Here is a 22,498-nt window from a genome sequence, read left to right as displayed (position 1 = left end):
GTCATTGACTGCAAAGATAAATGATGCTGGTCAGTTGCTAGACAATGCCCGGCTTTCGTCATTGGACGAATTCGAAAGTGTCGCCATTACTAAGCAAGTGGTTCATAGTTTTCCAGCAGAGAAATGTAAAGTTAGTTTGAGGCTAGAGGAACCAGATCCTGAAATAAAGCCTGAAGAATCAACAACCTTTCCCGACCAGACAGATAACTCTCTTTTGGAGACAACTCCTATTTTCCGTCCTAAAACCAACATTAAGATTAAAAAGAAAGATCTGGAAGATGAAGAACCGCTGACTCGGGTCTTGACATCAACACCTTCTAAAAAGTCCACAATTAATGACAGCATAGATCTGTTCTCTGACAATAGTGAGCTGTTTGAGGAGGAGATAAAAGCAACCTCTGGTAGTGCATTATGTGATAGCTATGGCCGACACACCGTTGTCGACTGCAGCATCGGGTTTGTTTCATAAAATAAAATTATTTGTGTAGTCGACAATTTTTTTATGCTCAAATGTTGTATGTGCTCTAGGTGTAATTTTACAACCATTACATTTTTGCCACAGTTATAAACTCCCAGTTTGCTAGCCAACATTAAGTTTTATATATACCTATACTTTCCCTCTTTTATACATTTACTTATAAAACGGAATTTGTGATTATGATTGCTTTTTCAGGGATGCCAACACAGTCATGTTGCTCAAGGATATGAATGGACTGAGTAGAACTTGTGAGTTACAAGGTTTCTGGTAAGACTAACTACTGTAAAACCTCTATTTGAATGTTAAAGTGCTTTTTTCAGCCCTTCTCTTATAGTGGCGTTTTATTAGAGATGACATTGAATTAGAGGTTGGTGCTGTATTTTACGACTGGCTTATCAGAATTTTGGGAAGATAAATTCAACCCTTTTACGGGGGATGCGCATGCCGCCTATATTTTACACTCCTTCCGGCAGATCGATATTAATGCCACCGGCCTCGGTATCTTTGCTAAGCCTTTTGGCATATATGTTGTTTGTATTAGAAATTGTCATACATGTTGAAGCATTAGATCGAATTAAACAAGGAACGTCTTTGATTATAAAATATTGGCGGGATACAGTTATTAATTATTTCGATGATGCCGGTTTCAAAGTTTTGAAGAAAAAACTGAAGCTTTGAACTTAGAAAATGAACATAACATTTTTAAATTTTAAATATGTTTTTAATGTTTTAAAGTTAAAATACGCCATAAAAATGGCTGCTATCATGGTGTTCCTGAAAAGTATTCTCAATCGCTATGTTTCCATGATGCGCAGTACCCCGATGCAGCCCCCTCCGAAGTCGACGGGATTGTACATTTACATGCTGCGCAGTGGTTTCCAGCAAATTAACCAGAGAAGAGAAATTGTATAAAGCGAATCGCTGGATGGAGACATGGAATCGATCATGGATATCGAACGTCAGAAACGGTCTTTTTATGCTTTTGTCGTCATTATACTTTTATTTACAATACACATTCACAATGTTTTACAAACTTTAACACAATTTTTACAAATAATATATTTTTAATAAATATTTATTCAAGTAATATATTATTTAAATGTTACTTTAGGACTTGCCACCTATTTTTCGAAAAGTGTTGGTATCGGTAACAAAGTCCAGGGAAGTAATCACTTCAGCATCCTCGTAGGAGCAGACCATGATTAAATTTAAGTGAAAAAAGATCGGATGAATAGCAAAAACAAGATAAGCAGGATAACTTCTGTACTACGTAGTTTATGGCGCTCGAAGAATCTGTTTTCACAGCATGAGAGCTATGCGCAGCCACTGCGCAATTGCTGTTTCCTTGCTGTGAATTTGCACTGGCTTCGCACTGATCAGTGCGCAGTGATTTCAGTGCGAAGACGCCGTTTCCATGATTCGGAGAGAGCGCTACTCCAAAGTACTGCGCATCATGGAAACATAGTGATTGTTCATCAAAACACTTTAAAGGTTGACTTGCAACAAAATTCACATTACAGTTATTTGGTATCATAAGATTCACCATGTCTTACTCTGTTGTGTTGTAGGTGTGAAGTATATGGGAATGTGATTACAAGCTCTTAAAAGCTAAAAAACGAACAGTTAATCGCAGCCACACGAAACCGTTGTAGTTTGGATTCGCTTTCCAAAACGACTCAAATGGGACGTAGTTGTTACAGGATGGTTTCTGTTTACACTTTTATGCAACCTCATTCGTCAAAATATTTTCACAAATATACTTCACGCATTCGATAAAACCATGTCTATTGTTCTTACGCGTCCGTTTTATCGTCATTGTAATGCTGTCACTTTTAGCACTGATATCTTATAACTTACCGTAAAAAATCGTTAAACTTTTCAACCTTAGCTTGAAGGAGTACATATCATTGTCTGATAATCATGACGAGCCTGTTGGTCACCTGTGATAATCGAAAAGTGCTGCAAAAATTATTTGCGAAGTATTGGGTCGCGTGATCAGATTACGACTTGACGATTGAATAATGCTAAAACAAAACTGTAAAGTAGCGAGCATCTATATTTGATACGGGGTCTTTGGTAAAACCCGAAGCGTTTGTCATAAACTAGTGCTACGATAAGTTTTATATTTAGCTTTTTATTGGCCTTTCAATTCACGGGAGAACATCACGTGACAAGACGCTAACCAAACTGTAATGACTACGTCAGAGAAATAAAGAGATTCCAATCTTTGGCGGCTTTTCGTTTTTGAGCTTTTAAGAGCTGGTAATCACATTTCCACATATTTGGCACCTACAACACAACAGAGTAAGACATGGTGAATCTTTTAATACCAAATAACTGTAATGTGAATTTTTTTGCAAGTCAACCTTTAAAGTCTTCAGGTAACATTGTAAACCACATGATGGACGAATCTGAAGACAATGGATTGGATTTAGACTTTAGTGACTTTGAATTGGAGCGTAGTTCTGATCGATAAATCTTCTGAGGTACATGTACATTGTTACTAAAACCATGGCAACCACTACAGTAACACTGAAAGAATTAGCCTAATTGCTATTGATGTAACCTAGTCATTATTGACACCTTTTTGTGGGCACTTTTCTATTGATCACTTTCTATTGTGGGTTCATAAAGATCAAAGAATGTCAAAGTTATGAGCAAATAGAGGTGATGTTCAATTATAGGGTGGCGCTGTATTTTTCAACTTTTTTTATAATGGCATTCTAATGAAGGTTGCGTTCATTCAAAAGTGGTCTTCATTCAAAGGTGGCATTCAATTAGGGATGGCGTTCAAACAGAGGTGGTGTTCAAAAGTAGAGGTGACGTTCAAATAGAGGTTTTGCGGGTTACGTTGCGAGAGTTGCTTCACTAGTATCTTTTACTGTCTTATACAACTGTGTTTATTTGACTAGAATATGTCTATCGGTTGGAGTTGTCATCTTTTACTAAGTACTAGGCGAGTTCATGCATTTTTGGCAATTCCTATGTTACAGGGCAGACACTCCTATTAAAGTAGGAGATATTGTCAATATTCTTGGAGAGTTTGACTCAAATGGATACATTTGCGTAGACATGGAACACAGTAACATGATTGTGGTTAACCCGGACTATCTGGTTTCTGGTTCTGTCATAGCCTCTTCAACTATGTGTGTTCGTCGGTCAGTACTGTTCTACTACTCTCTTTAACTATATATACACTGTAGTTGCCCTTTATTACCTGAAGCTTGTTGTTTGTTAGTGCTGTAATTCTGGCTGGTTACTGTTGGGCAGGTCGGTGTTGGGCAACAGGTATCGAGGCTATGAAGCTGGTAACAGATACATGCTGTTTGGCAGCATTCTCCATGAGATCTTTCAAAAGGTAAATTTTTTTACGTAAATTTATTTGATCAGGTTATTAAAGGTTGACTTGCAACAAAATTCACATTACAGTTATTTGGTATCAAAAGATTCACCATGTCTTACTCTGTTGTGTTGTAGGTGCCACATATGTGGAAATGTGATTACAAGCTCTTAAAAGCTCAAAAACGAAAAGCTGCCGTAGATTGGAATCTCTTTATTTCTCTGACGTAGTCATGAAATTTGGTTACCGTCTTGTCATGTGATGTTCTCCTGTGAATTGAAAGGGCAATAAAAAGCTCAATATAAAACTTATCGTAGCACTAGTTTATGACAAACACTTCGGGTTTTACCGAAGACCCCGTATCAAATGTAGAAGCTCGCTATTTTACAGTTTTGTTTCGGTTTGGTCTAATCGGCAAGTCGTAATCTGATCATGTGACCCAATACTTCACAAATAATTTTTGCAGCACTTTTCGGTTATCACAGGTGACCAACAGGCTCGTCATGATTATCAGACAATGATATGTACTCCTTCGAGCTAAGGTTGAAAAATTAAACAAATTTTTACGGTAAATTCTAAGATATCGCTGCTAAAATAAACAACATTACAATTACAACATTATAACAAACATATATTACTTGGATAATGTAAACTATTCATTTTAATAATTTGTCAGTTTGTCATATCACGTGAATTTTACATTTATAATATCGCTGTCCATCGTTCCATAACTATGTAATATGCCAGATCTGTGCTGTACTAAACTAGATAACGAGTTTACCGCGACACGCATCTCACTGCAATTGAAACAAGTATGATTTCAAGGAGACTTCAAGGATTTCTCTGTTTAGTGCTTCTGTATTCCTTACAAACATTTCTAAATCTTCTCATTCTCGGCAGCATCAAATGCAACAACAAAACCTTTTTACTGAACAAATCATTCTATTTGAGGAACTGTCATCGACATGAGCATTCACTTCTTTGATTTTTCTTTCGGGAGCTTGTCATTTATCAGAATAATAAACATTCATGGAAACAGTACATGTATCCCACATGGTTACTTGAAGATGTTTGTCACAGGTTCTAGTGTCAGATGTTAGAACACCTGCTGAGATGAAGAAGCTGGCAGTCAATATTGCTCATACACCAGCCTACGCACACGACATGTACGTTCTATCTGTCCTTGCTGAAGCTTTCCTTCATAGCTCTGACCAGGTCAGATAATTCTAGCAAACTGTCTTAATGCGCTTAAGAAAGAGCTTTTGAAGTGATGTCAGCATGGCTATCTATTTTTGTAACAATTGCTGTTGATTAGTGTTACCTAGCATAGGAGTCTAGTTATTATGTAAGGCAACTAACAGTAAGCCCTGCAATGCCTGAGATTCCTTTCATATTTAATCCGACAGCCTGCAGGTGGGCTGGTTCACAGAAACTAGATGGAGTTTTGAAACCCAATATTTTTTTGGTAGTCTGGTGGAAGGCACGGAGCATGTGTGTGAAGTTTGGTCAAAATCAGCTGAAAAATTTAAAAACGCAGACTAACAGACAGACACACGCAGTAACAAAGTGGGACGTATTTATATAGATTATGGTTGATGGCTTTACTTAGCAAAACAGATGAATTGCAGGTATGCCATAGACATGCAAGAGAAGACACTTATGGAAGGAATAGAGGAGTACATGCCGCCTATGGCAACATTCTTGGAAAAACATGTTGGAGCAAAGGCTAAAGATAAAATTAGAATAGCTGGGGTGAGGGACATTGAAGAGACGGTATGGTCTCCGAGGTAAACTGTTAGGAACTCTCCCTATATTATAACTATAATATGGTGCATGTAAGTGTAATAGCTGTTGTTAGATGTCAGTCAGAAACTTAAATATAAGTTGACCATCATTAACGTTGGTGATCAGCACTGGTATTTGTAGTTCCCGGAGGGCCATCATTCCCCTCGTTTAGTGTGTTTTTGTGGTGTGTCTCTGGATGGTGCAGCTCTTGGTGATATGTCATTAGATGAGGTGTCTTTGGCTACTGAGTCTCAAAATACACTCTCATTGACGGCTGTGACCCAGGCAGCAATTTTCCTAGCTAGTGCGCCTTAAGCTGCCATGACCCTGGTTACATCCTGGTTATAGTTGTTATTTAGCTGTGAAGCTGTGCGTGTAAATATGCAGCTCTACAAACAGTAACAGCATCAGCATGATGCCTCTCTAACTACAAGAGGAAGTGGCTGTGTGTTGTCTTGCAGATATGGCATGAAAGGAAAGATAGATGTGACTGTAGACTGTTCTAGAAAAAGGGGGTCAAGCGATGTTGTACCTTTAGAGTTAAAGACAGGCAGGCCGAGTTCTTCTGCAGAGCACAAGGGCCAGGTGAATTCTCCTCTTATCTTGCGGCCACCAATTTCATTCACACCAACCTTGCTAGTGGCGAAGGCTTGAATGGTATTCCTTGCATTGTATTGAGCGATAGTCATAGGAATTTTACTACCTGTGAGCATGGCTTCATTGTAACCAGTCTGGGTTGCAGTTGTTCACCGATAAATTTTCTATTCTGTACATATGCACTAGTCGTTACTGAAAGAGTGGTTGCTGTCATTTTTTTCAGGTTACCATGTATTCTATGATGCTCTCAGAAAAGTATCCAGGAACGTTGGCTCCAGATAATCTCACCCCAGGGTTACTCGTTTACCTAAAAGATGGCTCTATGCAGGAAGTGACTCATAGCTCCGCAGCAGTTAAAGGTCTGTACAGAGCGTGATTAGAGGTCTTGAAAACATGAAGCAGCACTTGTTTTTAGTATTATTCAGTTTTAGTAAGTAGAGTCAGCGATGGTAAGTATCATTAGCAGTTTACAATTAATAGGTTATTAAAGGGTTCCGTGCAGCATAATTCTTTGCTTTCTGCTTGCAAAATGCCACTTTGAGGTAGAAGCAGTCTTGTTGTTTTTATGAGTTTTCGCTGTTACATCTGAGTCTCGGCGCGAACTTAATATATTATGAAGTTGTTGCACCTTTCGTTCTGATCACCTACAGGTTTGGTAAATCTGAGAAATGAGCTTTGTCAAGGACTACTGCAGGGAGTATGTAATTCAAATGATGAGTTCACAGTTGAACCTTTGCCGGAGCCGATCAACCAGCGGAGAATGTGTGAGTCGTGTCCCCACCTCCTTACCTGCAGTCTCCATCAGAGGTATTCCCTCTTACACTCCCCTTTTTTACTTGGCCAATTTTCATATTCGTAGTAGAGCATTTCTTTTCTATTTCATTATTTATGTTATTGTGTCGCAATATGCTGAAATGCGAAAATAATCAGCTCGCGTTAGTAGATATGTAGAAAACTTTCAAGCAAGATATTGAAAAAGTTTTTATGATACCGTTGATGAAGGCATGCGTTTACATCTTGAGTCTCAGTTTAATACATGAATAGTCACAGCAAGTGTGACACAAGATGTGCCATACGTGTCGTATCAACTTTTTCACATGCTGCTATACATGCATGGCAAAACTAAATGTCAACTTTCTTTTTTCCCTCTGTCTACCCTTTATCTGATCATGCGTTCAGACGCTACTGGCTACGCAGTTTACTGCTACCTCTGCAAGACTTCATATTAAAAGAATGGCCTGTTTGAATCTTTCTAGTATGCTCAAAGCATGCGAAAGTTTTACATGTTCATAACAAAAACCAAATAGTAATCAACTTTACTGATTGTCGAATGATTGCAATATCAATATAGTATTGATTGCCATGATAGATGGCATCACACAGTAGATTAAACCTCTTTAACAAAACATTCCAAAAAAATTAGGCGCAACAACACATCCATACTGTTTTTCTAGTAGGATTTATCTTGGCGTTGAATGTCAGGGTTTCCTAAATTAGGTCCTTCAAAGTTAGTATATAAACAATGGTGTTGTAATTATTTGTTGCCAGTAACATGAGCTCATTTCATATAGCATAGTTAGTAGTCAGCCACACAGCTATTACACGACTATAACAACAGTAATTCATGTTTGTCATAGACCTATGCTACAGCTCGTGTGCAAGCATGCCAATTGTTTATTATTAATTTTTTTTCACATTAGCATTATAAAATTAAAATTCTACCTGATTGATATAAAATTGTTTGTTTCATACCTAGTATTATAGCATATGTAGGCATTTTTTCTGTTATATTGTTTCAGGGTTTATTTTATATTACAGAGTATTTGGTGACTTCACAGCACCGCCTGAGCACATAATGAACACACTGGTGCCTGAGGCTATAGGCCATTTGACAAACCTGCACCTGGAATACTTCACAAAGTGGAGTAAATTGCTACTGATTGAGGCAGGCACTGAGGCTAAATGGAAGACAATTAGAGATCTCTGGACCAAGTCTGTTGCTGAGAGGTAGCATGTGTTGTAACATTTTTTTGCTTTTCTCTGTACGACGGTGATTCGATAAGTAAAGATAAGTTTTTAATAAATTAAAATATTGTGATACATGCATAGTTTTTGGAGTTATGTTCTTTCAAGTGTTGTCTTCACACTGTAATCTCTTAATAACGCCGAAGCTATACATTTTCGGAAGACTATTTCGAAATGACTGCTCCTCTTGAGATTTGCTCACATGTTGAACGGAGAGCTGTAATAAGATTTTTGTTAAGTGAGAGAGTCAGGCCAAGTGACATTTATAGGAAAATGAAAGCTCAAGATGGTGACAGTTGTTTCAATCAAAACAGAGTTTTCAAAAAGGCTAACAGTTTTATAAAAGAAGGACCTCTATTGCGAATGAACCAAAGTCAGGTAAGCCACTAGAGGCAGCCACACCAGCCCATTTTGAGGCTGGGGACAAGCTTCTCATAGCAGACAAGAGGATAAAAGTAAAGGAACTTGCTGAATCATTGAGCATCTCAATTGGAACAATACATTCCATTCTTCATAAAGATCTTGGGCACTCAAAGGTGGGCTGCAGGTAACACCACTCCACCAAAACATTGCAAGGCCCCACACTGCCACTCAAATCATTGAGACCATCAACCAACTGTTGGATCTGTTAGACCACACACATTACAGCCCTGATCTGACACCTTCAGACTACCATCTCTTTGGCGCTCTGAAGTCCTACACCAGAGGCCTTCATATGGCCTTCAAGCTACTGTGAGCGAATGGTTGCAAAGGCAATCTACAGAATTTCACGCTGATGGGATCAAGAAATTAGTAACAGGATGGCAGAAATATGTTGACTTGTCTAACAATTATGTTGAAAATAAGAATAGAGTATCTACATTCTACATGTACAATGTAACTCAATTACAACTTGACTTACATGTATAGTAAAATTATCTGTACTTATCGAATCGCCCTCGTATATTTACAATTTAGTCTGACCACTCAACTTAACCAATAGCTTTAAATATTTTTAGATTTAGATATATTTTAGATATTTTAATTTTCAGTAAATCACAGACAAATAATACAAAAAGGTGTTACAATAGCCTTCTGTTGCATCACTAAGTTTGTCTGTTCAGCTAGTATAAACACCCAGCATGTCAAAGACGTTATTTGCCTCTAACACTCTTATGATAAGATTAGCTGAGGATACATCTGTGTCTCAACCTCAGTCAAGTGCTTAAAGTCGCTCTTATTTCTTGCGAGCTATCGGTTATTGAAATAGAAACATGTTTTTAAGCGGTTTAAGAAAGACGTTGTGTATAGACTATTCGGTAGATTTGGAAAATGCAGTTGGATTTAGCTAATCATGCTTTCATTTCTTGATGCAGTTAATCAAAGGTTTGCAATACAGCCATTATATTTACAACAAATGATGGTCTTTTTCCAAAGTTGTAGTAATCGTCAGGCTTTGTGAATCATTACATCTACATGTAGTTTTAATGAAAATCTCAAACTATGTGAAAATTACTACGCACAGCAATTTAGATTTTTTCCACATCTTACATCATCTACACACTTTTTATAAGTATATTGTTTCGTACTAATTTGAACAATTCTTTGTAAAATATGTACTTCCAATTGATGTCAATTTCCTAACTAATGCAATTTGCTTATAAAAAGTGGTATCAGACTTTTTAGCATTTCTTCTAGCTCAACAAAATATCTTAAGAAAATTTTAAAATTTTCTTAATGTCTTCATAAAATCTGCTGCAAAAATGTCATCTTTTGACTGAAAAATTGCAAAAAGCCACCTTTTGAAAAAATATGATTTTTCACACTGAGTTTTTGACATTTTTACAAAGTTCTGTTTATTCTTTGTTATATTTGTTTCCAAATTACCAGAATAAAAAACTTGAAAGCTAGAAATTCAAGTAGTATTTTTCACCTGATCAATGCCGGTATAAGGACTGCCTGCTTGTTCGGTATAGAGATAATCTCAAAACATCTTATTTTCAACTTCATGCACCTCTCCCAGATTATGATCCGTACCCGTCCCTAATGTCCTGTCTTACCTTTCAAATCGTATATTATCTTTGTAGCTTTTATTATCCTTCTAGCCGTTACCATTCTTTGTACTTTACAGAGTTTCTCTCGGAGCTTGTTTGAGCAATCTTTCCCTTCTGGAAAAATGCAAAATTTCCAGCAATACCTTCCAAGTCATACTGACATGTGCTGATACAATCAGCACTAAACTGGCTGCTGGTGACATAGTCGTGGTGAGTGAGGCAGACTCGAAGGTGGTTATTTTAACCACAGGCAGTATTCGTAGGATGGCTGACCACCACATAACACTACATTTAGATAGGTGAGTGTTAATCATCAGGCATTTCATGGACAGATTACTGATGATGACATAATTATTTATCTATCAAGATTTTCATTAGTTTGGCTCTTTCTAGAATCACTGGATGAGCTTAATATTTGGTATAAAAAGCAAATGCTTCTGTGGATTCTAACATGTCTTTCCTGTGAACTACTGGCCTCTAGTGGTCTCTGTTAAGTATTAAGGGATAAACACGCTAACGGGTTTGGAGCGTTTTAGATGGTAATATCGTTGAGATGCACGTGAGTGAGTCTCACACACATTCTCTTACTCCAGCTCTCTCTACTTTCAGCAAACAAATTTTGTCATGAAAATCACTAACAGATAGCTGCTAATTGATTCATCTGTGGAAAAACCTAGTCAACTGCCACTACAAAAGATTGAGATTGAAAGCTTATCACAACCGTGAGAGAGCAACCGGCTTTGTACGATGCAACCAATTCGGGCCACAAAAATACTTCTGTAAAATTTAACAACTGGAGATAGTTTGCTGAAACACTCAAGTTAGGCCAGTGACTTACTATGGTTATGGTGAGTCACTGTGTTTTGTGTTGCTGAAATACTGAAAGCTGATCATACAAGTAATCAATGATAAATACCATTTATTATAGTTGTTATACCAATTTGTGGCATCTTACTGCTTAATTTTATAATATTTTATTTAGTTTTGTATTTCAGATTTTTTGGATTCTCTTTTTTAAAGCGCAAAGCATTAAATAAAAGAATTCTTTTGTTTCTTTGAGCTACAGCTATGTCAAAGTATACTGAGAACTAGGGGATTTGTTATCAATGGATAAAGGTTAATCTATCTCACCGCCAACTCATCTCTAGTGTCTTTAAGGTAGTAAGCTTGTTCTATATGATATCTATTAGCTACATGTAGGCAGCATTAAATTAGTGGTAGATCGTCGTTTGCGGTTGTACTTTGGAGTTGTCTATCTTATATTAATAGAGAGCTGGTAAAAACAAAGACGTACTGCATAGATAAGTATGACTGCTATTCAAGTGGCGGTGCTGGTTTTACCAACCTTGCTCGGCTCATGGAGGACACAGCTCAGAGGTAGATTGCTTTATCATAAACTATGTTTCATATGAACTAACTTGAGGTGGCAAGGGCTGTTTGAGAAGCAGCTCACCGCTCCATTGTTACCACTAATTTTAGCAAAGCTTTTAAGGAAAATACATGCTGGAGGTCATTGTGACTCAACTATACACGAGGAAAATGTCGCAATGTTATTGCTGCTTGTCATGTCCTCTGATAGGCCAGGCAGTTGCCATGACAATGAGTACTTGTTATTTGTTTTGTTTGTTAGTAAAGTCTGCCATTAGGTTATCTATTGACTGTTCTGTGGATGCGACACTAAAATACTCCTACCATTTATTTTTTATTTATGCCAGGTCCAAACAAAATCTTCTTTCTGAGCTCAACCTTATTAAAAGTCAATACTAACATAATACAAGTATTTTTATGTTAATACATGGTATTATTTTTTATGGTTTTCATTAGAAAGAGTTAGTAACCTGCTCATGATGACGCAATATTATGTATAACAAGATAGTTCTTTCGGTCCCTCCTGGTACTTCAATCAATTATATAGACAGTCCATAGGCTCAGTTTCATTGTCGATGAAACTATTCACTGTTGTCTGATCATTAAACGAAACACTAGTGATTAAGGATTAGAGGCTAGATGGTAGCATTACAATAAGGGCTGTCATAACTCTGTACGGTATATTTCAGTGCTAAACTTAGGAGCATCCTGATAGACGGCCGATCTCCTGCATTTCGTACTCTCATTTCTTGTGATCCTGAAGATAAGTTGAAGAAGATCACTGAGCCTCTAAATGCCAAACAGAAGAAAGTCATTAAGCAGGTAGCGGTAGGGTTTAGTTATCTCAGTTCTGATTCGTGTCTTTTCACTCAAGATTTTAAGCAAGCCAAGCTCTTTCACTAACAACTTCTACTACATGAATTTTTTTGTTTCTGGTCTCTGCTGGTACGTGTGAATAATATTTTATGTGGAGCGTTTGCGTTCTACCTAGCTTAAGTAGGGTTTTGGGTTAAGTAGGGTTTTGTGCATGCTCATACTGTATGGCTCAACTGGTCGGGCTACTTTTACAGAGTTGGAGATAGATATATACCAAACGAAAGTTTCTGTGATGTTGCTGGTGTAGAATGTCATAAGACACAGGATTACCGTGCTGTTGTTTTTGGCAGGGTCTCTCTCTGCAGGACTATCTCGTGATACACGGCTATCCTGGAACTGGTAAAACTAGTACCATAGTTGCTTTAGTTGAGGCTCTCAGGTGCCAAGGGATGTCTGTACTCATCACCAGCTACACCCATTCAGCTGTAGACAACATCCTTCTCAAACTCAAGCAAGTAAGCTGGCCGCTACTCGGTCTGATGGTTTAGGGTCAGTAACTGAGGCCTTCGTCAAGAGATTAAAGCTGTTAAATTTCTTTTGAGTAGGAGTTGTTTCATCATTAGAGCAAAAACTGCAAACTGGAGTTAATTGCAGTAAAAGGTGCACACAAAAACCACAACTAGACCCAAAAACATATTTTTTATAATCCATTCTTTTTGTGGTAGTTTCACTAACCGATTATCAACATTTTTCTCCATTGTCAGCCGTCCTTGTACTTTATACTTTAGAGTATAAGAAAGTAAATAATAAAGTTTAAATAATAAATAATAGAGTAGTAAATGATAATAAGTAATTCTTTTTACACAGCGTCATTTTAGGACACAGAATAGATATTTGCGCATCAACTTCATTCGTAACCCGCAAGCCAGCTGAAGTTATGTAACTTGTAATTTCTTTGTACAATGGTAATCTGTGTAAGTTTTATCTAATTCTCTGTTCTACCTATTGTGTAACCCAAGTGTTACAACTCTAGTCTTGTACAGAGAGAATTGGGGCTGCAAGGTTCATCCTCATGAGCTGGTCAATATTTGGTTTCCTCTATGCTATACAAATCTTTCTTATCTAGGAAAATCAGTTCTGTTTATTGTTTGCCGGCTATATGCGCCCTATGATTCCATCTTTACCTTATTAACAGAAAGGGGTGGAGTTCATTCGTCTTGGCAGTGCCAGCAGAGTACATTCCGACATACACAATTATACAGCTGATCATCTGACGAAGGACATCTGCACTGTAGATGAACTGGCAGCATTCTATTCACAGTTTGTGAGTTGAACCATTATGATAACTGTCAGTTTGGGTGCCAGCCTACCCCTCTAGATCAGACTCTGGTGCCAGCCTATCCCTTTAGGTCAGACTCCGGTGCTAGCCTGCCCCCTCTAGGTCAAACTCTGGTGCCAGCCTACCTTCTCTAGATCAGACTCTGGTGCCCGCTTGCCCCTTCTAGATCAGACTCTGGTGCAAGCTTACCTTCTCTAGATCAGGCTCTTGTGCCAGCCTACCCCCTCTAGATCAGACTCTGGTGCCAGCCTACCCCCTCTAGGTCAGACTCTGGTGCCCGTCATCATACACTGTTGGAATGAGTCATAGAGCAAAAGGGATGCCTGCGTGTTATCTCTCTAGCAGTTTACAAGTTTTTTTAGCGTTGTGTATCTATAGCTAACATTGTGTTGGGCAAAATTGGAGTACAGTAGACGCTCCTATAATGTATATCTCCTATAATGTAAATTCCAGATAACGTAAAAAGCTTATGGGAAGTTTTGCGTTGTACTACTTAAAAAATTTCACATAATGTAAAGTGTTAAGTCACGGGCGAGTTCTCAAATTGATTTTAATGTTAATCTATCTCGCTGCACTTGCGAGAGAGAAAAGGCGACGTGCGTATAGCGTTATATCTATTATAAAAATTCCAAAAGATTCTAGTTCGTCATGATAGTTCGTCAGATGCATCGACAAAACAGAATAGGTAGCTGCAATGGTTCATAAATACTTGAAGGCAAAAAGGTAATCGATTGGTGCAAGTGTTACGGCATATATCGTCGAAGTATCGTCAAAAGTTATCTTTTATTCTAACCTTGGCCTCCTAAATAGAGATAGATGACATGCTGGTAGTACTACTTTTACATAGTAAAGATGTTTTGTTCTGCTTTATTGTAGTTGTACAAAATATTTATTATTAGATTTACTTTGCAGAATAAACTTTGTTGTTTGGAAAAATAAGCAAATCATTGTAAATGATCATCGAAGATGTGCCCGCCCCATCAAATTATTCGAAAATTATGGCAATCATGGTCAGTAAATATCCAGTGAGATTGATCAGAAATAGAAGAAACGATGTTGATGCAAGCCAATAATACTGCAGTTATGTTACAGTCATCAGATTAAAACAGTTAAGTCAGATGTTTCCTTTTTGTTTGGCCAAATGGGTGAGTTTGGAACGATCTTGCAACATATTAGGCAATTTACATGTATTTCAATGTTCTTATATTATAAAATCCCTATAATGTAAACATTCCTGGAATGGATTATTTACGTTGTAGAAGCGCCTTCTGTAGTTGTTGTAGTCTCTGCTTATCATTGTTTCTGATTATTATTCTTATTACCATTTGTACAGTACTAAAGCATTCGAGTGGTAAGGTAGTGATTAGGTTGTCTTTCAAATAAATTTAGCCTTTTTTAACATTCAAGGTCATCCTGCTAGTAACATTCAAAATTTAATGTTTTCAGCAAGTAGTTGGCACAACCTGTCTTGGAGTTGCCCACTCAATGCTGGCCAAGCGTCGCTTTGATGTCTGCATAGTTGATGAGGCTTCTCAGATAGTGCAGCCTATCTGTCTCGGGCCACTCTTTTATGCCTCCAGCTTCATATTGGTCGGGGACGGTCAGCAACTGCCCCCACTCATCAAATCTACTCATGCCAAGTAAGTTCGTCCCATTTAAAACTTGTAAATGTTTCTATTTTTCATGGGTTTTAGTTTGGGTTTGGTACCCTTTGGATGTACATCCTTCTAATTATTCATTTTCAGTCACTCTTACAAAAAAATTTTACCCTTTCACCTGTTTTCCCCCTCCCCCCCTTATATTTTTTAGTCTTTTGATCTTCTCATTTAGCCTGTCAACCTTTTTTCACATCCATCTTTACTATTTTTGGTCAGCTTCACCTACTGCTTTCTTTTCTACTGGCTGTCAAGTATTTTACCAAAAAGTTATTCGTACCTTGTGTCGGGGGAAAGATATTCTATATTCCACTACAGTGTTCTGGCTTGTTTTCCTCCTTTTAAATGATGACGAGCTTTTCTTTTGGAGTGAAATCTCGCATTGCTTGCAGGTTATTGGGTATGGAGCAGACGCTCCTAGATTGTTTGGGAAAGCGTCACCATCATGCAGTTGTAGAGTTGACTCAGCAGTATAGAATGAATGAGGTGATCATGTCTATGTCAAACCAGCTGACTTACGACAACCAGCTTGAGTGCAGTACGGAGCAAGTTAAGACTGCGACATTGAAACATGTCGGGCAAGAGTTGGTGAGTGTTGTCAAGCATGTTTCACTTATTGAGTAGTTGGGCCTTACATCAAGCTAGGGGAGATCTATGACATCGAGGATGACTCTTCAAAGCTTTGTTAGATCTACAGCTAGGAAAAATAATATTTTAATTGTTATGTTTTTAGGATTTTAGCAATTTTGGTACTGAGGATATGTGGATCAAAGCAGTATGCAGTCCTGCCCTCAGCGACTCACTCGTGTTCCTGAATACATCAGGCTGTGCACCAAGCCCTTCCAAGAAGTATATTTGTAGCAGCACAGAGGCTTCAATCGTCTGCGCTGCGTGCCAGCTGTTGATCAAGGTACCACTTCCTGTGTGTTCACTCATACTCCAGTCACTACCGTCTTTCGTACCACTTCCTATGTGTTCACTCTTACTCCAGCCGCTACCATCTTTCGTACCACTTCCTGTGTGTTCACTCTTATTCTAGTCACTACCGTCTTTCGCACCACTTCCTGTGTGTTCACTCTTACTCCAGTCACTACCGCCTTTCGCACCACTTCCTGTGTGTTCACTCTTACTCCAGCCACTACCGTCTTTCGTACCACTTCCTGTGTGTTCACTCTTACTCCAGTCACTACCATCTTTCGTACCACTTCCTGTGTGTTCACTCTTACTCCAGTCACTACCGTGTTTCGTACCACTTCCTGTGTGTTCACTCTTACTCCAGTCACTACCGTCTTTCGTACCACTTCCTGTGTGTTCACTCTTATTCTAGTCACTACCGTCTTTCGCACCACTTCCTGTGTGTTCACTCTTACTCCAGCCACTACCGTCTTTCGTACCACTTCCTGTGTGTTCACACTTACTCCAGTCACTACTATCTTTCGCACCACTTCCTGTGTTTTCACTCTTACTCCAGTCACTACCGTGTTTCGTACCACTTTCTGTGTGTTCACTCATACTCCAGTCACTACCGTGTTTCGCACCACTTCCTGTGTGTTCACTCTTACTCCAGTCACTACCGTGTTTCGTACCACTTCCTGTGTGTTCACTCTTACTCCAGTCACTACCGTGTTTCGTACCACTTCCTGTGTGTTCACTCTTACTCCAGTCACTACCGTCTTTCGTACCACTTCCTGTGTGTTCACTCTTATTCTAGTCACTACCGTCTTTCGCACCACTTCCTGTGTGTTCACTCTTACTCCAGCCACTACCGTCTTTCGTACCACTTCCTGTGTGTTCACACTTACTCCAGTCACTACTATCTTTCGCACCACTTCCTGTGTTTTCACTCTTACTCCAGTCACTACCGTGTTTCGTACCACTTCCTGTGTGTTCACTCATACTCCGGTTACTACTGTGTTTCGCACCACTTCCTGTGTGTTCACTCTTCAGTCACTACCGTGTTTCGTACCACTTCCTGTGTGTTCACTCTTACTCCAGTCACTACCGTCTTTCGTACCACTTCCTGTGTGTTCACTCTTATTCTAGTCACTACCGTCTTTCGCACCACTTCCTGTGTGTTCACTCTTACTCCAGCCACTACCGTCTTTCGTACCACTTCCTATGTGTTCACACTTACTCCAGTCACTACTATCTTTCGCACCACTTCCTGTGTTTTCACTCTTACTCCAGTCACTACCGTGTTTCGTACCACTTCCTGTGTGTTCACTCATACTCTGGTCACTACTGTGTTTCGCACCACTTCCTGTGTGTTCACTCTTCAGTCACTACCGTGTTTCGCACCACTTCCTGTGTGTTCACTCTTACTCCAGTCACTACCGTGTTTCGTACCACTTCCTGTGTGTTCACTCTTACTCCAGTCACTACCGTGTTTCGTTCCACTTCCTGTGTGTTCACTCTTACTCCGGTCACTACCGTCTTTCGCTTTGGTAATGTACAGCGATTTCATTTGGCATATGCATGAGCAACACTAATTGTTTAGGCTGGAATACCTGCCGATACTATAGGAGTCATCACCCCCTACCAAGCTCAAGTACAACTGCTTAAGGCTATGCTTGATCCCACAGACATAGAAGTGAACACTGTGGACCAATATCAAGGTCGTGACAAGTCTGTGATTGTGATTTCATTTGCCAGAACTAGTACAAATACATTAGATCATTCCAAAAAGGTAAGATAAGAATGTTTTCTATTTTTATAGCTTCGTCTATTCCTATTTATGTTTTATGGTCATCTTCTTTGTCATCATGTGCTATTCAAGCAGCGGGTAGAATTGTATCTACCACTGTGCAGGGTCAGTAAAATTTTATGCCGGTGGATATTGTTACAACTGGTAGTTTATTTCACCACGTTTGCAGCGGGCTACTCTATCAACTGCCTAGTCAAATAAGATTCATAGCTATTCACTCAGGAACTATAATCAAAGGGCTTCAATAGAGCTAGATTAAAAATGTTGCATTCAAACCTAATGGTTCTCCTTGACTATGTGCTATTCTCACTAAATTTGCATTAATGCAAGCGTCAGTCATTTAGTGAGATTCTTTATATAACATAGTATAAGCATAGCGGACTAGAGTAATAAAAATACAACTGCCTTCACACCAGCCGATTTCATGTCAATTGTCTAGACACTGGCTGGGAATCGCCTCGTGTAAAAAGAGCAAATGAGCCAGAAACCGATTTTATCCAAAGAGAAATTTTATCGAGCTGTGGACAATTCTAGACCGATTTTCAATTTGAATAGCCAATGAAATCACTTTTCTTGGTAAATCACACGTTGTCATTTAAAGTGAATGGCATATTATTTCCGCAGTGAATGGCAATAATTCTGTTGAATTATGGCTCGCCTTTGAATGTTGAATCATTGAATTAATAATCTATCAACAGATTTATTGCTTGAGTTCAGTTGTTGTAAACATTGCATAATAATTGAAACATCTGCTTCAATTATTACGTCATCGCTATAATAATTGAAGCAGATGCTGTTAGCAAAAATTCGTCCTCCTTATAGTTATCCATTATAGTTATTCATAATAATTATCCATTATAGTTGTCCATTATAGTTATCCATTATAATTATCCATTATAGTTATCCATTATACCCTACAGGATGAATTTATTCGCGGAGTTAAATTTCGCGAAAATTGCCATTTCATGCATATTCACGGATTAATTTATTCGCGGCTGAAAACTGTCACTCTATGAAGAGGTAACTCTATTACGTCTACCAATAAAGTTAACCCTACGCATGCGCGCATTGCGTGTGTCGTTTTCTATTTAGCTTACAACTACGGGTCGATCGGGCTAAGCTATAAATTTTGTGCTGCGTTCAGAGGTTTTCACGAATATTCATAGATTTGGAGGCCTTTGATGAACCAACAATTTGTGGTAAGTAGTGAGTTTTTTCAAAACCATTTACTAAATTAGTTGAATTTTACTTTGGTTCTTCGGTAAAACGCAATATTTATTTCCATCCCTACCGCTTCATTATTTGTTTTAGCGTGAGAGAGAGACTTTTCATCATACACGCAAGCACAATGACTGCAAGGGTGGTATATGTCATTCTTAGGAGATTACCAATCATTCAGGGAGGTCTGGAAATTGAGGTAGAAGTGACCGCAGCTACTTACGAGGAGAATATAGGTATTTGTTTTTAAAAAAGGAACAAAAACACCTTTACGAGCACAATTCTTTGGCCAACCGGCAGAACTTTGCAATAGTAAGCCACAAGGAGAGTTCTGATGATAACTTCCTTACCGGCCATGTAGTAGCGAGAAAATCGCCTTTAACATCTACACAAAACAGTGACAGCAATATAGAGCTGCTATTACCAAAATAACTAGTCAGAGAGCACCATTACACGCTAGTATTCACTTATCAAGAGTATCAGTTTAATTTTATTGCTCTAGACAACCGCCATATAGACTAAATTGTTTATATTTACTCCATTCATCGTTTGTAAAATTTTATTTGTATTTGAAATATTTTATTTGTACACTCAAGTTTGTAATAAATTATAATATATCATCTATACATGAAATAAAAAATATAATTTAATCATATTTGCTGCAGCGATATCAAGGAGTTGTTGTCGATGAAGGGGTCTAGGTTGACTGGTTGCTTCTCTGCCAATATTCCTGCCTTGATGAATATTACTACTTGTCTCTAGTTTTTGTAATTGTAGTAGGTTGTTTCATTTTCAATCTGCAGTAAACACAAAAAAGAAAAAATATTAATAAGTGTTAAGGAAGTACAAAAACAATAGCTTAAGTATTTAATGAAAGCGATCAGTTTTTTAACAAAAGAATTAACTAATGCAGTTAATTATGGAAAAACGTATCTGTACTGCAAATCAAATACATACCGTAATGTCCTGATCAGAATCATGATCGTCCTCAACTTCGGTATTAGAGATTGATGGAGTTGATTTCAATGTAAAAAGACTAGGAGATATTTTCGCGATGACGAAGCCATGCCAAATATCTTGTGAAGACCTTGAATAATTTTGTAAAGTTTGATGCAATGGCAATAAAACTCGAAGCCCGGCGATTATTTTAAAGAAGTTTTGGAATTCGGCTATGTTTAGTACTTCGGCCCAGCGACTATTTTTGCGATGGCGCTATTCTGCATATCTTGTGACAACCTTGAATAATTTTGTAAAGAAATGTGATGCATTGGCAATGGTGTTAGCTCAAAGCCCAGGCAATGATTTTAAAAATGTTTTGGAACTCAGTATTTATATTAAAAACTAGCCTAGCAGCTAGTTTTTAATTTGATGCAGTAGTTATTCTCCGTTGTGATTAAAAATAGAACTAATTATTCACGGAATTTAATAATTCACGGAATTGACTGTTCGCGAAATCGCGAATTTTTATAACCAACGAATGTTTTCATCCTGTAGGATAGCTTTTTATTTGTAATATAATAAATAATTACCATTCTCAAGATGGTCAACCTGCGCAACGATTGACCCCCAAATGTTGTTTTTCAACTGAGTTTCTTTGTAATTTTTCTGTGTTGTGTCATACCGGACTGGGTGTGCTTTTATTAAATCTATGAAGAATTCAGTGTTCATTTTGATGATGTCTCAATCGTAACAAAATAGCAAAATGTTGTTGCTGTACATTGATGAACATTGATATGAAAAAAATTATCAGCCATAGAATTGCATTCTGGAAAAAATTAACCAATCAAAATGCATTTCGTGCATGATAAAGGTGTGATAGAGAATGTATAGCGTTATCGCTCTGCATGAGCGCGTTCTAGCGCAGATTAGCGCCACGCAGGGCGATATTGCACTATCGCCTAGTGTGTTTGCACCTTTAGGCTTGAAAGATATCAGCATATCTGAGAAGAAAAAGTAAAACAAGCTGCTACAAATTTAACATAGAATGGTGGAAGTATTAAAATGTATGTGATACATTAATTGAAACTGAAGTTAGGCCATACATACTTTACTAGCTATGAATTGCCGAGCCTACACTTCTGTTCATGCATCTCTGAGGTGCAGTAACAGCAAAGACCTTTCTTTCATTATTACTTTACTTATTTAAACTTTTACTGATAATTTAGCTTTTTCCATCTTGATCTTTTCATAGTGTTATATATTAAATTTGTTTGAATTCTATACGCAATTACTTGAAATATTCATTGTTGTTTCGCTTTGAAATAAATTATAAAACAAATTATCGAGTTTTCTTATAAGAATGATTGCTCCCAACATATGATGGTTCACACATACAAAGAAAATTTCGGAATGGATTAAGTTAATATGTAGAGGTTTGGCTGTAGTATCTTTCAATAGTTTTTTGTCATTGTTGCCACGGTATATCTTCTGTTGTTAATAGGGTGCTGGTATACTGTCCGACCGACGCAGGTTGAATGTCGCAATAACTCGGGCTAAACACAAGCTCATACTGGTAGGAAATGTTGACACTCTCTCGTCTTATTCACCTGTCCTCAAGCTCATCTCTCTGCTCGAGCCTCCTCAAGTAATCAGCATGCCTTCAAACTGGAGTCTCTCTTCTGTATTTTAACTTGGTCGTTATGTTGCATATTCTTTATTGAACAAGTCAAAATGCCAAATAAGCCAAAGTATTGCTTACGTATTTATCTGATATTTTGTAACAATGATGCGGAGAATGCCGCAATGAAGAGGTATCAATTATTTTTTTATCTTATTTGCATGGAAATATGTTTTGATTGAGCTTTCTGATTAACTTTGGCATGGTGTAGGAGTTGTCTGCACTTGGTCAAATGACTCGCCATTGAACACATTTCTGAAGAATTTCCTTAGTTGTACTCTACAAGCAATCCTATTATAAGCATTCAATTTTCATTATGTTTCTGGCTCATAGAGACTAGCTCATCTCACCTTACAAAATGTCTTCAGAGATGGTAAAGAGATGTATAGAGATACTTCCTCATTTGTTTCACTTTGACAATAATTAATGTATTTCATAAATGCATTCAAGATGCCTCTCACCTGATATATCTATGTATGATGGCTAACTTGTAGCAGTCAACATTGTTAGTATCTGCCTGTGG

General features: G+C 38.0%; 1 protein-coding gene across 2 annotated transcripts; it reads left to right on the top strand.

Annotated features, from left to right (window-relative positions):
• The first annotated feature begins 352 nt into the window (after nucleotides 1-352).
• Nucleotides 353-22,369, top strand: LOC137403443 (DNA replication ATP-dependent helicase/nuclease DNA2-like). 2 transcript variants are annotated; one of them, XM_068089433.1, is made up of 20 exons: nucleotides 353-456; nucleotides 674-745; nucleotides 3,472-3,636; nucleotides 3,749-3,836; nucleotides 4,899-4,984; nucleotides 5,447-5,605; nucleotides 6,065-6,188; nucleotides 6,424-6,559; nucleotides 6,851-7,007; nucleotides 8,019-8,207; nucleotides 10,336-10,557; nucleotides 11,528-11,635; nucleotides 12,316-12,448; nucleotides 12,793-12,957; nucleotides 13,638-13,766; nucleotides 15,228-15,421; nucleotides 15,829-16,024; nucleotides 16,170-16,346; nucleotides 17,934-18,122; nucleotides 21,799-22,369. In XM_068089433.1, exons 2-20 carry the CDS (start codon nucleotides 690-692, stop codon nucleotides 21,985-21,987), a joined length of 2,862 nt encoding a protein of 953 aa, XP_067945534.1. In that variant the 5' UTR covers nucleotides 353-456; nucleotides 674-689; the 3' UTR covers nucleotides 21,988-22,369. The 2 variants fall into 2 exon arrangements, with proteins under 2 accessions (XP_067945534.1, XP_067945535.1); XM_068089434.1 differs by lacking the exons at nucleotides 353-456; nucleotides 674-745; nucleotides 3,472-3,636; nucleotides 3,749-3,836; nucleotides 4,899-4,984 and having other exon boundaries at nucleotides 5,601-5,653.
• Nucleotides 22,370-22,498: the final 129 nt, after the last annotated feature.

The sequence above is a fragment of the Watersipora subatra genome, chromosome 1 (assembly GCF_963576615.1).
Source record: "Watersipora subatra chromosome 1, tzWatSuba1.1, whole genome shotgun sequence".
Lineage (NCBI taxonomy): Eukaryota > Metazoa > Bryozoa > Gymnolaemata > Cheilostomatida > Watersiporidae > Watersipora > Watersipora subatra.
The sequence above is the reverse complement of the archived record's forward strand: the minus strand, read 5'-3'. Positions and strand labels throughout refer to the sequence as shown.